General features: G+C 46.5%; 1 protein-coding gene across 1 annotated transcript in view; it reads right to left on the bottom strand.

Moving 5' to 3' along the window:
- The window catches only part of ALK (ALK receptor tyrosine kinase), a 670,565-nt gene that overhangs the window by 46,756 nt on the left and 607,580 nt on the right, over window positions 1–16,229 (bottom strand). Inside the window, exon 12 of the mRNA XM_077774140.1 lies at window positions 8,523–8,685. Coding sequence (XP_077630266.1) covers window positions 8,523–8,685 — 163 coding nt within the window. The remainder of the gene's footprint in view (window positions 1–8,522; window positions 8,686–16,229) is intronic.

Genomic DNA, 16,229 nt, shown 5'->3' with positions numbered 1-16,229 from the left:
GTGGCACTGGGGGTGGCCGAGATGATGGGCGGGGAGGACTCTCAGACAAGCAGAAAGAGATGGAGGGTAGGAGTCAGACAGATGCGAAGTGAATGGAAGTGAAGAGGCAGGAAAGCCTATGGTATGTGTGACTGTAGCAGGGTGGCTGGGTGGGGAAGGAAGAGGACCTAGGGCGGCCGAGGGAGGTAGGGGTTAATTCCTGAGCATCCCACAGGGTGGCAGCCGCGAGTGCAGTGACATCCTCCCGTCCATAGCCATAAATAGTAGCTGTTAGTAATTCATTTGACAGATGAGGACACTGAGGTTCAGAGGGATTAAGTAACTCATCTGAGGCTACAGAGCCAGACAGTGGCAGACCCTGGTCCAAACCCTCACATTTCCCTCGAAGAGGCCATTTCCTCTCTGACATGCAGCTGCCAGGTGGCCTGAGAAGCTACTGGCCTATCCTTATTCCTGACTCCTTAGAAATGGAGAAGGTAGCAAGGACACTTAAAAGGCTGAGGGAGGGGGGAAATGGTGGGGGAAAGGGAGGGAGGCAAACCACGAGAGACTCTTGAATGCTGAGAAACAAACTGAGGACTGATGGATGTGGGGGGGAGGGCGGATGGGCATGGAGGAGGGCACTTGTGGGGATGAGCACTGGGTGTTATATGGAAACCAATTTGACAATAAACTATTTGTAAAAAAAAAAAAAAAGGCTGAGGGGAAAGGAAGGCTTATTGGTGAGAGGAAAGCAGCAGAAAATTCTTTAGGCCAGAGAAGGCAAGCCTGGCGCAGGGGTGAGTGGCAGCGGGGATGCAGAGACGGTCTGTGTAGAATGTAGGGATAGCATGTGGTTGGGCCCCCTCCTCAGTCCTGCTTGCTTCTCTGGTTTCGGGGCTTTGTCAGGTTGCAGGAGAAAATCCTGTCAACCTGAAGGTGTGGTTTGCTTGGAAAACTGCTGCTGGAGACAGAGACCTCGTGCTGCCCACTTGTGCTGTGGCTGAGAGGTAAGTGGTACCCTGTGCGTCCCATCCTGCCACATTTGCATAACTATTTGCATAAATCTGCATGCATTATGAATCATTCTGAACTCTTGCACATGTATAAATTTAGCCAAAGTATTATATTTTAGAAGTTGTTTGTTCTTGGGGCGCCTGGGTGGCTTAGTCGGTTAAGAGTCTGACTTTCGCTTAGGTCATGATCTCGTGGTTCGTGGGTTCGAGCCCCACGTCGGGCTCTGTGCTGACTGCCAGCTCAGAGCCTAGAGCCGGTTTCAGTCTGTGACTCCCTCTCTCTCTGACCCTCCCCTGCTCACGCTGTCTCTCTCTCTCTCCTAGAAATAAAAAAAAAAGAAGTTGTTCTTGACTCAATTTCCCTCCCTAGTCCTTCTTCCGTATTTCTCCTGCACCCCTCCCCCGCCCCCCATTATGAACTATGGCCCTTTCTAGGCCTTGACCTAGCTCTTGGCAAACAGGTGCAAGGTAGATCTGGGGCTAGCTCTCCAGAGTAGACAGTAGAGCCTGGTAACTGGTAACCGGCCGTCAGCAGCCGGATTTCACTTTCCTGTGTGCTGGCCTCAGCCCCGCATTTCCACCCTGGACTAAAGACTGGCTTAAAGCCAGGGAAGCAGGCGACAGCCTGCCTGGACTAATTGTAGGAGACTCCCTCGTCAGCCTCCTGAGGCCTGAAGTCCCACCAAGGAGCTGCCCTCCTTTGGAAGCTTTGAGTTGCTGCTACAATGCTGATCTCTGGAGTGAGCTGTGCCACAGTGAGAAAAGCATGGGCTTGAATGCAATCAGACCTGGATCCAAATCCAAGCTGTTACTCCACACCAGGAGTGGGTGAGGCTCCCCTTCCCAGGTGCTGACCCTGCACTTCGCCGACCGTTACATATGGTGTCTGAGGCACCTTGCTTACCTCTCCTGGCCCTGGCCCCAGTCCTGCCAGCGTTACTCATTGGCTGTGTGACTTTTGGGTAGGCTATTTACTTTCTTTGATCTCCACTTTCCCTATCCACAAAATGGAGGTAAAACATCTACCTCAAAACATTGTTGTTTGAATTAAATGAGATAATGCCCGTAAAGGGCCTAATACAGCGCCCGGAGGGTAGTCAGCGAGCACCAAACAGCAGCTGCGGTTCTGACGCATCCCTGTGGGTGAGCCTATGTACTGCTCTGCTGGGGGTGACTTCTGGGAAGCAAGTGAATGAATGAGGCCCCTATTTCTGGAGAACAGGGTGTGGCCATAGGGCACTGGGGTCAAGGCTGTCCAGTTTCACCCAGGACCCGCCTTGTAGGGAACCAGTGGGGGCACAGGCAGCCTTGGCAATTCTAAAGACCCCCGAGTCATCTGAAGCATGTCACACAAACTCGTGCCAGAATAATAACCTCAGCCTGACTCTCCGAAGCTTGCCGCCCCCCCATCTCTTGTAAACAATTTATTTTTGATGGTTGACAAACGACAACAAATTAATATACCTGCCACTCAAGTGGGGAAAATGACTTGCAGTGATTCCAATTTACTGGAAATTACAAGATACTGTTCTTGACGAGCTGATGCTGTAATTTTTTTGTTTTTCCTCATCTAAATCCATGCCCCCTGGTCAGAATGGATGTTTATTGGGTTTGCGCTTTGTATTATTGACTGTGAGCCATTGTTACCTGATGTAATTGAGTTGTGAATCTTTTTAAAATAAAGAATTAGCAGCAAATCAAAGTGGCTGCCTGCAGGATCCCGAAATAAGAGCGTGGCCACTATGCATCTGCGGGGACACTGGAGGGTGACTGACGGAGTGAGTGAACCCCACTTGGAGATACATGAAGCACCTCATTCCTCTCCTGAGCCCCACTCTGCTCTGGCTCTACTTCCTAGCAGGACCTTGGGTGAGTCCCTCTCTCCTTTGAGTTTTGAAATCAGGGTAGTAAGATCTGCCTTGCCCATGCTAGCCCATAAGGTTATCGCGAGGGCACAGGATACATGGGAGTGTGTACGGGGCTTGGTCAGTGGGAAATTCCTGTTTACATGTATAGTTGCATTATCTAGATGGGTCATGGGAGCCATCAGCAGATACCGCTGGGGGGTGGCGGAAAGGGGTGAGTTGCAGAGGCACGCACTTCTTGCAGCCCCAGTTTTGTTCTGGATTGCACCAGTGAGCAAGGCTCATGGCTCACCTCTTCCTACAACCTTCCTGACCAGCGTAGCCCTAAGCGACTGGGAATATCAGAGCTGGAGGGGAGCTTAGTAACCTCTCTCTACAACCCCTCCCTCTACAGATAGAGCCACTGCAGAGAAGGGAAAGCACACTTTCAAGGTCACATGGTGTCAGTGGCAGAATTTGGACCCACACACCATTCTGCCTGCAGCCCATCAATCTTTGTGCAATCTCCCTGCCTCTGACTCTCCCTGCTCTGTACTCTCCATGGCGATGGCTATCTGCGCAATTACTCTGGCAATTGATCATGCCTCTGACTCTCTCCTATGATTGCCTAGAACTTTATTGGCATTGTGGGCTGTTGATTTCACTTTTGTGCCCTGCAGTCTTTGCAAAGATGGTGAGGCTCCAGCATCTCAGTCCTCTCTGCAAGTCCTGCAGCGCCTGTTCAGTGACCGGCACACATTAGGGGTCCCATGGCTCAGTGCCTGGCATGCAGTAGGAACTCCATGGCTATGTGTGGATTGGGTTGAATGACAGTGGCATCCAGCTGCACACACTGATCCCTGGAGCCAGGTGAGGAAATGAGTGTCAGTGATGGAGACCATGAGGAACAGCTGTGGCCCAGGTCAGCTGGCAGGATTTGCTGGCTTCGGCTGGGGTCCGGGACCTCTTGTACGTTATGTCTGAGGAACAAGTGAACCATGAGAGAATCGCCATCGGGAGCTGTGGGCCGTGCTTGACAAATGTTTTTATAAATGATCTGTGTGTGGGGGATGGTGAGGTAGGAGGAGGGCTGAGGGCTAGGGAGGAGGCTGAACCCTAGCGGAGCAGGGAGGCAGGCAGATGGGGAGAAAAGGAGGGACAGACAGGAGAAGAAGGCAGGGAGACAGAGGTGGCCGCTGACATCTACTGAGTGTGCACTATGTGGAGTACATCCCACACAGGGTTGTACAAAGTCCCCAGCCATCTGTCCCCACTCCATGATGAGACTGAGGTTGTCCCCACCCCGGCATCCATGATCTTTTTGTGTCCCACTCTAGCCACCGCCCCCACGGGCACACTCTAGACTTTGTCACTCAGAGCTGTGACCCAGAGATCTCCTTTCATCAGGTGTCACTCTCCCTATTACCCTAATCCTTGCCTGTCCTTCTCACTCAAGGTCCTCCGCGTGGTAGCTGTCACTCACTGTCCTGCCTCCCCAGCCCCCAGGCATGCCTCCATGCCTCCTCCCCCAGTCCTGCAGTAATGCTGAGTCCACTTCCCAAACACTCATTGGCCCTGAGGGGCCCCTCCATGTGCTTCTCCCTGCCAGAGCCTAGCTCTCCAGGACCCAACCCCCCAGCTGCCTTCCATCTGCTCTCACCTCCTCCAGGCTCGCTTCTCTCTCCAGTTGGCGCCAGAGGGAGCTAACGGCATTTGCGATGTGAGGCTCCAGCCTAGGGGCTCCTTCCTCGCCTCTTCTTTGTGGACAAAACTACCACCTTCAAGACTGCCCTCAAGCTGTCTCCCTGTGGAAGCCACTCTTGAATTCAGGCCCTTCCCAGGCCTCTGATAGCAATGCCTGATGTAAACCTCCAGGCAGTGCTTTCTACATCACACTGAAATGCTTGGTTTCTAAGCCCAACAGCCCCATCGGCTGGGGCTCCTCTTAGGCAGAGAGTGGATCTGGTGCACCTTTGTATACTTCGTGTCAGGCACTGCGTCCTGATATGTGCTGAATGCAGTCCACTGAGATTTGTGAATTATGAAGGGAACAGGTCTGGACTTCAGGACATATGTCCTTGAGGGGAGTGAGACCATCTCTGTTCTGACAGAGGAAATGACAAATCCAGGGGGAGGGGAAGCCCAAGGCAGGAAGGCAGCAGGATGGGGGGAGATGGGGCTCCCTGAAAGCTCCTTCTTGCCAAGCCTGCTCTTTCCTTCTCCCCATCTTCTTCTCCCTCTCCCTCTTCATGGTGGTGGGCAGAGGAGCAGGGGGTGGGAGATGGGCCCCGGATAACTGACCAGGTAAGAGTACGGGGCACAGTTACCTGGGTGCATCCCTGAGGAAGCCCCAGGCAGTGACCTTAGCATAACAGTAGGTGCACACAGCTTTCTTTCCTTCACCTCTCTGATTAGTAGTAAAGAAGCCAGTAAAGAAAATAGTGGCAGGTCTCAGGCAGCAGCCAGATAGCACTCACTGAGCACTCATACTCTTCCAGGAATAGGGGGAGATCATAAGAAATGCTCCCACCCTTCCTCACCTTTTTCTCATCTCTCTTGATGTTCTTCTCACTAGATGAACTTTACTTACCAAACAAGAATTAGTTAATATGGAGAAAATGTCCTCCAGAAAGAGGGTCCCTGGCTTCTCCACATGGATATTCTGACTTGGGGACATTTCGATGTGGTCTAAAAAGCCAGTCATTAAATGGTCTGCTCCTTTGCTACTAAGTTCTATGACCAATATACATTACTGTCCAAGCCCTGAGCTTTATCCAGGGTCAAGGTCAGAAATATCTGTTATAGACTTTAAAGGATTACAGAAAACCAAGAGGATTCAACAACCACAACAAAACCCCAAAGTTTTCCGGTTTTGATTCTTCCCTTTTGGATGTGGTGCTATGTCAGGCCAGTTTTAAAAAGTCCTACAGATCAAAATATCCCCATTGCCAATTTGGACACTTTGAAGTGTCCTGTTTCAACAGCAAAATGGCTCCTTGTACATGTTTTCAATGAATGTTCCCCAGGCAATGCTGGGGGCTGCAACCAGTCTCAATATTCCAGAGAGAAATGGGAACAGTTGCCAGATTTGGGCTGGAATTATATCCAGTGCAGTGTGACAATACTGTGGCAATCCTTGCAGATCAGAAACCTGGCTAGACTTAGATGTGGCTGTGATTGATTAAAAAAAAAAAAAAGAAAGAAAGAAAGAAAAAGGGAAAAAATAGGTACAGTTTGTCTGCCAGGCAAAATCTTTCAAAACATGGGGCCCAACTGAAGAAGTCAGAAAAAAGTCTTTGGAAACGGAGAAATTGGGAAGTACTCTCTATGGGACCAATCTGTTGCTGGAAATACTTTCATGCCACTGCCTGCTGCATGACATGGTCACGGCTCCAGCCAGTTTCTCTGTCGACAGGCCAGGGAGCACCTAGTGCGAGCAGGCATTTGTGCGAGGCACTTGGACGTGATCTTTGCAACCAGTGGGGCAGGTGTTAGCAACCCCCAGCCCCTGTCTTTTACAGATGGGGAAATGAAGTCTCAAGAGATTAAATCATTTGCCCACGTTTGGAGGTGAGTCTGATTCACACTGTCTCAGGGGGAAATGCAGCCCAAGAGTAACGCCTTATGTGGTGCCTCCTATTTGTAGATCTTTGTGGGAGGGGTAGTAAGGGACTTTCAGCCAGTCGGCTTGGGAGCTGCCCTGGACAGTGAGGGGACAGTGGGTCTCGGTGTGCATTTATTGTTGAGGTCTCTGTCTGCCTTATAGCTCCTGTGCTTCCCTCTTCACATTGCTTTTTATACCGGAGGGTCTTCACCAAGGACTGGGCTGGCCAATACCCTTCAGGTGCGAGGGCCTCCCCTCCCAGGCTTTCATTTCCAGAGGCTTCCTGGAGGTGGGTGGTGCATGACTGCCATGCCTACTTCCCTTTCTTGTTCCTCCTGTCCCCCTGCATGCCTCTCAGAGTCCTGGTGTGACTTTTAGTGGAAAGAACACACTGACTTTGAGCCCAAGGGCCTTGGGTTTAAATTCCAGTTCCATCACTGATGGTGTGGCCTGAGATCTGTTGCCAAGTGGCTGACTCTAGTTTCCTCCTAAGGAAACAAGGGAATATCAATAATAATAATAACGACATCTACCTTAAAGGAGGAGAAATACCTGGTAAGTCCTCAACAAACATTCATCCCCGTCTCTCTGGGACATGGGGTGACCCGCGGAACCTCAGCTGGGCAGGAAGGGGAGGCCTGTCCTGCTCAGTGTGGCCAGTCTTTGACTATTTACTGGGGATGTGTGGGACCTAGAACAGCTAATCTGATTGCAGCCAAACCTTGTTATTGCATTCCTGCCCAGAATGTCATTTAAAAAGCACTTAGGGCTCTCCCCGAAATGCATTTACACTGAAATCCCGGGTGGGGGGGGGCCACACAGAGAACAGGGCAACTTGAGAAGCCCCTTTCCTTCCCAGGGGGCTGAGGATGTGCTGGGGGGGTGGGGGCTGAGGAAGTGGAAAGAAACCTCACTTCCCACTGTGTTCTGCCTGGGGTGGGGGACATTTGCACCAACAATGTCATTATCATGATGCTTCCTGTTTAAGCCTGCTGTTTGCTGTGGAAGGAGCCTCAGCAAGTCTGTGCCTCAGAAGTCTGGGGTTGGAGGCGATATCCAGACTGTATGTCTGTGGGGATGTTCCTGACTTTCTGAGCCTCAGTTTCCTCATTTGTAAAATGAAGAATGCAGCTTGGGCCTTGTCCACAGAGCTGTGTGAGGACTACACTCAGGGGTTCAGCCTAACTCAGTCATTCCCAGGGGCCGTATCAGCATCACCTGGGAACGTGTTAGAAATTCATATTCTCAATGGATGAATGAATGAACACAGTGAGTATGATGAATACCGTGTATGTCTCCCTTCCCAACCTGGGTCCAATAAGTGTCAATATCTTGTTACATTTACTTTATGAATATAAAAATGTTTAACATAAAATTTTTCTTAAAATTTGTATTCTTGGACCCTACTCCAGACCTACAAAATCAGACCTTCTCCAAGTGGGGCTAGTAACCTGCATCAACCAGCCATCCAGTCTTTTGGACGGTTGAGAATTAGTGGTCTGAGCCTTGCCCACCATCAGCTTCACGCATTAGCCAAGTGGCCCATTGGAGTCAGGCCTCCTTCCAGCCTGGCCTTGCTCTAGTGGAATAGCATGTAGTTGGGGTGGGTGTGGAACAAGAGTTTGAGAACCACTGTTTTACCTGCAAACCGTGAAGGCCCAGGAAAGGAGGCTTAAGGATAAGAGCATCTTTCATGTACATGGTATGTTTGTTTCCCAGACATTTTACATGCACTGCCTCATATGAATGGCATCCAGTAATATTCAAAGAAGCCACTATAATTTTAATTATTAGCAATGAAGATAAGGAATGTTCTGAAGCTAGCTCATGCATGTATATCATCTCCACAAATAGTCTGTGGGCTCCTTGAGGACAGAGGACACATCTTTGTTGCCATATCCCATTATCCCCAACCTCCCCATCTCTAGTCCTTATATCCCTCTCTAGGCCAGAGTCTGTGGCCTCTGAGCCCTGTGTGCCCAGTCACCCCGAGGGCATGCACCCACAGGCAGGAACCTCATCATTTTCAGGAGGGTAGATCTGCCCCTTGGCTTCTCCCACGCCCTCCCCCATACGCACCTGTAGGTGTCGGTGGCTGGCACCTTCCAGGTCTGGATGCCCTTCAGGGGGCCCTCGCTCCCCACTATCACGCTCAGGTTGGAATTCCGGTAGGCGTTGTTACACTGGGCCTGTGTGGGGCCATGGGGCCCACTGGCCCCGCACGTGGTGAACAGCCAGTGAACTGTGGCACAAGAGGAAAGGCAATCACTCACTTGGCCTGGCCCTCCCTCTTCCATGAGCTTCCCTGGTCTGCCTCTGAGCTGTCTGCTCCATTGCCCCAAACCTATGTTCCAAGATGGCACCAAGGTCAAGGCAAGAGACACTGATCACCCATTCAAACTGGAAATTTCTTTTGAGGATCTACCATGTGTCAGGCCCTGGGTCAGATACGAGGAGAGAGACACAGATGGAGCTGACTAATCTGGACTTAAGAAGCTTACAGCCTAGGGGCATCTGAGTGGCTCAGTTGGTTAAGCGTCCAACTCTTGATCTCGGCTCAGGTCATGGTTCATGGCATAGAGCCCCGTATGGGCCTCTGTGCTGGGATTCTCTCTCTCCCTCTCTGCTCCTTCCCCGCTTACTCTCTATCTCTCAAAACAAATAAACTTGAAAGAAAAAAAAGCTTATAGCCTACTAAGGGACACTAAAAGGGATGCAACTATCTACAAAACAAGACAGTTAAGGGGGAAAAACCCTCTGAGGGTTTGGGTAACTGCACTGTGAGAGTTCTGAGGAGGGAGAGAAGACTCTTTGAGGTGAGTCAGGCATGGGCAGTGACTGGGCCTTCCCAGTTTCTCACCAAGTCTGGCACAGTGCTGGGCAAATCACAGGTGCTCAATCCACGCAATTGTAACTGCATCTAGCCTGCTCCCAAAGGTTGGACATATGCATCTAGAATTCCTTTAGCTTGGAGAAGCTCAAAAGAGTAAACTGGACATAAAGTCAACTCCACAGCCTCCTGTTTCCATTGGCCCAGGGACCCAGGACAGTGGCTTTGTCCATCTGTCAGGCCCCCAATGGGGCTCAGCCCCCTTATTTACAACCAAGTTAGGTTTGTAAACACAGTGAAAGCAGCTTCCAGGCTCTCCTTGTAACACAAAGTATAAAAAATGAGAAACAGGTCACATTTCTCTCTGGTGCATGCTCTCCTTTTCAGAGCCCCTTACCACCACTTCCATGTTCTCTGTCCCCACCCAGAGCACCCAGTGTCCTTAGGTGGCCTTCTAGAGGTGTCTCAGGGTCACTTAACATACCCCATCCCTCCTTTGAAACTTTTCTTTGAGCCAGGCTAGATCCTGAGGAATTGTAAGATTTCATGTTGGTCAGAATTCTAACATTTGTACAACCTATAAAAACTTAAAAATGTGTTCTTGATAAATTACTTTTACTTAAAATATAAAAATGTCATTATAAGACTGAAGGAACTAGTTCCCTCTAAAGTGATTAAGTCAAATTCTACCTATACAGAATTATGGAAAAATTAATTTGGTATACATAGTTTTGCTCACTAAAACGTTAAGGTGAAAAATTTTTTGAAGATTTTCAACTGATTTAATGATGCAGAAATGAAAGCTTAATTTGGGTTGCTAATTACAAGCAAGCAGATTGAGATTGCACTGGGGAGTTTTGGTAATCTGAAAACTGGACCAGTGTGGTGGGCTTTTATGACACTGCCCTGGCCCCAAGGTCAGGAAACTGAAGTTCTAGTTGAGGTTCCAATGCATACAGTTACTCAACACTGGGTATTCAACACTTTCTTGGCTTTACTTTTTTCAAATGAAGGTGTTGATTTCTATTTGGTTTTTGAAGGTCTGTTTGGTTTCAAGGGCAACAAGATGATGAATCCATTCATGTTTGGTGTGAATGGTTAATTGCTAATTTTCTGATCATTTTATGTTCTTAAGGGGTAACCTGTTAATTCAAAGAGTTAACTCTTTACAGAAGGCATTTTAACAGAGCTCTCTTGATCAATAGCCCTTTTACCCTATTCAGCACCCAAATCCTAAGCATGGGTTATGTCCAAGGGGTGAAATGGAAAACAACATGGGTTTCTGGGCAGACTTATAAATGATTGGTTGTGGGACCTTGATAGAGCTCTTTAGTTTCTAAAAGGGGCTGGATGGGCATGAAGATTAAAGGGAGCTGGGATATGAAAGGTCTTTGTAAAGTGCCAAACTCTAAAAATATGAATTGTGTTAATGACTCCTCTCTGTGCCCAAGGCAGTGACTGCTCTTGAAGACAGGAAATGTGGCCAGGGGAGCTTCTGTGAATATGGATGAATCTTCTACCAGCAGCACCTGGGGATTTAAACCCAGTGAGCTAAGGATGAGAATGTGAACAGGGGGTAAAAACACAATCCTGGAAGGGGAGTTACAAAAATCCACTTGTCCCATGATCTCCAGCTTCTTGAAGCCTGTTCTCAAATCCAGTCTGTGTCTGAAGCCCCCTGGATTTGTGGGCAGCCTCCTCAATCTGGGGCAGAAGCATCACAGTTCATGCAGTTAATTCATCTTGGACATGAAATGTGTGTTCCTTCCTTCCTTCCTTCCTTCCTTCCTTCCTTCCTTCCTTCCTTCCTTCCTTCTGTTCTTCCCCTCCCCACCCCACAGTTTATTTATTTATTTTGAGAGAGAGAATGAGCATTTAGGCAGGGGAGGGGCAGAGAAAGAGGAAGAATTCCAAGCAGGTTCCATGCTGTTAGCTAGATTCAGGGCTTGATCTCACCAACTTTGAGATCATGATCTGAGCCTAAATCAAGAGTTGGACACTTAAATGATGGAGCCACCCTGGCACCCCTCTTTCTTCTGTTCTTAAGAGTGTACTGAGGAAGACAGCTAAAAGTATGGGCTTGGAACCCCACCTGAGCATCTCCCCTTCAGTGGGACCTAGTTCTAACTTCTGTCCAGGTTAACTCTGTTTTAAATGTTCTGAGACATTCTGAGACCAGATAGGGGCGTTTGGTGAGGTAGGAACAGAAGCAAGGGCTTTGGATCCAGATGGGATAACTTTTCCTTTCTGGATTTTGCCTCTGACCAGCTATGATACCCAGGGTAAATAATATCACACTCTGAACCTCAGTTTCTTCATTGGAACACACAGAGATTAGACTTAGTGTGAATATTAAGTGCTGGCCTAAGCAAAATGCTTAGAATAACATTGTTGGCATTGGAGGTGCATAATGAAGAGTTTAACATTGTGTAAGTTCCTGTTCAATTTCTGACTGTGGGAAGCAGAGACACCCAATCTCAAGATTTATGTTCCTCATTGCATAAAGGAGGGACATTAGGGCTGCTTCTCAATAAAGGGATCAGTATTTTCCCAACTCAGTGGACATATATTAGTCTCAGGTGGTTTCTATACACAAAATTTTGTTTTTATTTTCAGCGATTTCTGATGGAGAGGTCCAGAGAGAAAATTCTTTCTAGAGTGGATTCCAGGGGAACAGGATTTGCCATCCCAGGTCAGACCCATGATTTATTCAGCTAGAATTTGCTTGCTTTCAGCAGCCTTCCAGGCATGATGGTCCTCCCTGCTCCCTTGGATGGCCCTGACCCTCATAAATCTGCCCAGAGTTGCTTGGAATCAATTTATGTTTCCCACCAGGTTTGTCTCTTAGGGATATGAGGTTTCTGACTTCACTGCCCATTGTCCAAGGGCTTTCCTGCTTCTTATGTGTGTGGGCTTGTCTTGCTCAAGCTTCACCTGTCGGTTCCCTTTCTCATTCTTTCTGGAATCTGACATCATAGAATGTCACAGCAAGATGGGACCTTGGAGATCACTGAATTCGGTGGTTTCAAAACCACCTGAGGACCTTTAAAGTATGAATTTCAGAACCCTGGGGATTCAGATTAGTAGATACTAGGTCAGGCAATGGTTGGGGAAGGACAATACTTGCATTTTGTAAAAGCTTTCCCAGGAGAATCAACCATATTTGCAAACTAAGTCTTACCTACTTCATTGTTCAAATGGAGAAAGAACATTGTAGACAAGGGAACAGACTTTTCTGAGAAAGTCAGCCTTAGAGAAGGAACTGAAAAATTGGGGGTTCTTTCTCTGTCCAAAGATCCTTTGGTGGTGATAAGGCCTTCCCAGCTTTCTGCACTGAAGACTTCTAGCCTTTTCAGATTGTCTCTACATGAGTCTCTGATCCTGTGTCCTTCTTAGGACTTTAATGTTAGAATCTATTTTTCAAGATAAGTTCACCAGAATTGTGAGTTCCTGTGGCTTTGTATACGGGGAGAGGGGCAATCACTACTCTGCTTTATTTCTAGTGCCTAACACAGTGTTGGTTCCCTTCAGCTGAGCACTGGGTTAAGACTTGCTGGGAGCAGACTATATTAATTTCCAGATCCTTGCTTGAAGGGTGGGCTCATGGATTTAAAAGGAAATTACTGTTGCTCTGAGCCTGGTGGTATCAACTGCTACGGGCCTAGAAGGAGCCCAGAGGAGGCATCTGGAACAAGGGACTCTTGGAGCAGGATGGGCCTGGCAGGTATTTCAGGCAAGGTAGGCATGAGATCAGTTCTAAGCTAAGGCAGATAGAACCATGAGACGGTAAGCAAATGCTAGATTGATTTTCAGAAGTGTCTCTGGGGGTGGAAAGCATTGGATACAGCCTTATATATCAAAGCAGGTAAATCCAGAACCTGAGAGGCAAGAGAATTAGTGACTGTGTTTCCAGGGGGAAGGAGTAGTTAAAGTAAGCTTTGGTTCCCAGGTAGAAGCTGTTTATTTCCTGACTTGTTGTATGCTTCCTTCTGTGTGTGTGTGTGTGTGTGTGTGTGTGTGTGTGTGTGTGTGTCCGTCCAGGGGGGAAGGGCTGAACCTCAGATACCTGAAAACTCTTCCCATGAAGGGGACAAAAACCTCTCAATATAGAATGTGCATATAGTATGAGTTAGGTATTGTGCTTTTAAATATGCACAGGAAATTCCAGTTCAGAAAAGCTGAGTGACTAGCCTGTGGTACACAGAGTGAATAATCAATCAGTCAAGTGAGGCATTAAGCATAGATCTTCTGAGTTCAAGTTCAAGACTTGAAAAGGTGCTAGACTCACCAGGAAGTCCCCATAGTACCTATCTGAGAATCTTTTCCTTTCTCTTTTAAATCCATAAGCCTTGGGCTCAGTTAAAGACAGGACAGAGCATATCAAGCTTGCTAAGGCCCAGAGTGTAGGCAGGCCACCATGAGGGGACAGGTGAGAGTCTGGTCAGGATATCATGGTGAGTGGACCCTCAGCCCCAGAATATCCTACCCTGGCCCTATAGTATCATAGCCTAACACAGCATAGGCTTTAGGGATTCATTGGCACAAGCTGGGGAAAGCATGCACTCAGCATCAGGACTCTGGTCCTCAGAGAGGCCATGGGGAGCCAGGAGGTGTCGAAAGGGAAATCCAGTAACTGGAATGTTTACAAGGTCAGGAAGCAGAGATATAACAGAGAGGGACTGGGTCATAAGCAATAAGGCAGAACCCTGGTTTTTGGCGAGAAGATCAAGGTCACAGTTAGACCAGCAGTGATATGGATTTGGTGCTGAGCTGCTAATCTGGGACTAAAGGGTCCTCATATTCCCTAGATGAGAGTCTACATTGGACCCCGAGGTTCTATGGAGCTACAGAAGGATTAAGAGAACCGAAAGGAGGAGTCTGGACTGGGGGTAGGTGAAGGAGGAAGCCTGGTTCTTTTCCCTTCACTTGGAAAAAACCCCTATTGTATTAAAAGCTCATTTAGAAAAGAAAAAAAAATGAACTGCTTTATCTTGTTCTTACTTATACCACACGTTGGAAACCTAGTTTAATACCCATTCACATCTAAATTGCATAAAGAACCCACAAACATCAAAATACTGATTGGTTATAGACAGCAGAGTAAAGAAAAATCCATTAAGCACTGGGTTTCATTTTAAGTATATTGCAGCACCCTCCAAGAAGAAACAAATCAATTAGTAATATACTGCACAATGCTAAAAAAAAATAGGCTAGACAGTGATTGTACTAGTTTTATTACTGTTGCTAAGCCATCTCATCTGCTCAATTGAATGCAAAGAAATAAAGCGTGATACCAAGGAAAATAAGTTTTCAACTATTACTATTAATCACAATAATAAGGAATTTGCCTCACGTTGAAGGCCTATGCAGCTGTACCACATAACAGCAGTCAACGGCACAGGTGAATCTTTTGTACCATTTTGATTCTGATCCATGGAGTTGAATTCTATTAATATCTGTTGACTAAGCTGAACCTCACAGGAGTGGTGGCATATTGAACCATTTTGATGGCCACTGTATATACCATTAAATAAAATCTGACTAAAATCCAAGTAAATATAATCACTCACCATCCATAAATGTATATGATACCATTCTTTATTATAAATTGAAAAAAGTAATCCTTTTTTGGGTCCATGATGAGAATTAATAAATTGTTCTCCTTATTAGGGCAAAGTAAAACTAATACACATTTTGTAGCCATCATGAGGTTAAACTATTTCTATCACCTGTCTCAACTCTTTAAGCAATGAAGCAGTGTTTCCTTCTAAATATATGACCAGTGTCTGATTATGTTTTGTTGTGTTGTTGTTTTTGTTTGTTTGTTTTGGATGTTAGCAGTTGTTGAAACTTAACGCTTAGGTCCATTTATTTATTGAGAGTTGTAAAATAATGATATTCAAATGGTATCTTTTTTTCTTATTTATTAGTTGGAATATATAAAGAGATGCTTCTTCTCATCTACTATTTGGTTACCAAGTGGTACAGTTTATATAGAAAAGGTAGAATAAATGGTCAATTCTTTCTCCTTATTTACAGTTTTTAAGATGATGGATTCATTTTCTATCATCCTCCGACGCTGACCAATTAGTTGTTTATATATCATTATTAATCCATGAATTTAAACATATTTTTTGTCTTTAATCACAATTAGTATCCTTTAGAAGCTCATATTGTCACATTTGTGCTCAGTAGTAGCCTCCGGAGTTATTTTGCTTCCTTGCTATCTGGCACAATGAAATTTTCCTTCCCCAGGCCTGGGCTCAGCCATTTTCTCAAAAGCTTTGATTTCTTTTAGTGGAAAAATGTTCTCTAAGTATACAGTCTAGGTGCTATAGACACTTATTGCTATTGAACTGGTGATTGTTTCCGGGTTTCTCTAGAGTTCAGAACTAAGAAACATGTATGTATATCAGCATAAACATACATAAATATAAAGTAGACATATATGTATATGACAAAATACCTCATGAGCCTACAATGATACTTCCAGTTCAAATTCAGAACTACAGGGTTTTTAATTTAATCTCTTCTATATTGCACCTGCAGTTCTTTTTTCTGGTTCTCAAGAACATAGGTGATAACAGGTGTAGAATATTCTATCATTACTCAGATACTTTATCCTTCATTATACATACAATAGTATCAGAGTTACAACACTACTACTTAACCATCATCAATATAAAAGCAGAGATCAGTTAAATTTTTGTGTGTGGGGGTATATGTGCTCTCCATTCTCCTATAGTTTCCTGAAGTTGTACTCTAGCTGCACACTTTGGGAGTGTCACTATTACATACGACACTCTTTCCTCTTAACCTTCAGTTAGTCTTTCTGTAAGTACTGTATGTTTAATGTGTGTATCAGTTGTGTTGATATCTCTCTAGTTAGTTTGGTTGTCAGAAGCTTGTTTTCATGTAGCTTCATTAGGAAGGGTCATAGGAGTAATATTCTTTGA

This window comes from Crocuta crocuta, unplaced genomic scaffold (genome assembly GCF_008692635.1).
Source record: "Crocuta crocuta isolate KB4526 unplaced genomic scaffold, BGI_CrCroc_1.0 scaffold246, whole genome shotgun sequence".
NCBI classification, from domain to species: domain Eukaryota; kingdom Metazoa; phylum Chordata; class Mammalia; order Carnivora; family Hyaenidae; genus Crocuta; species Crocuta crocuta.
Note: the sequence above shows the minus strand (reverse complement) of the source record. Positions and strands in the feature narration are given on the sequence as shown.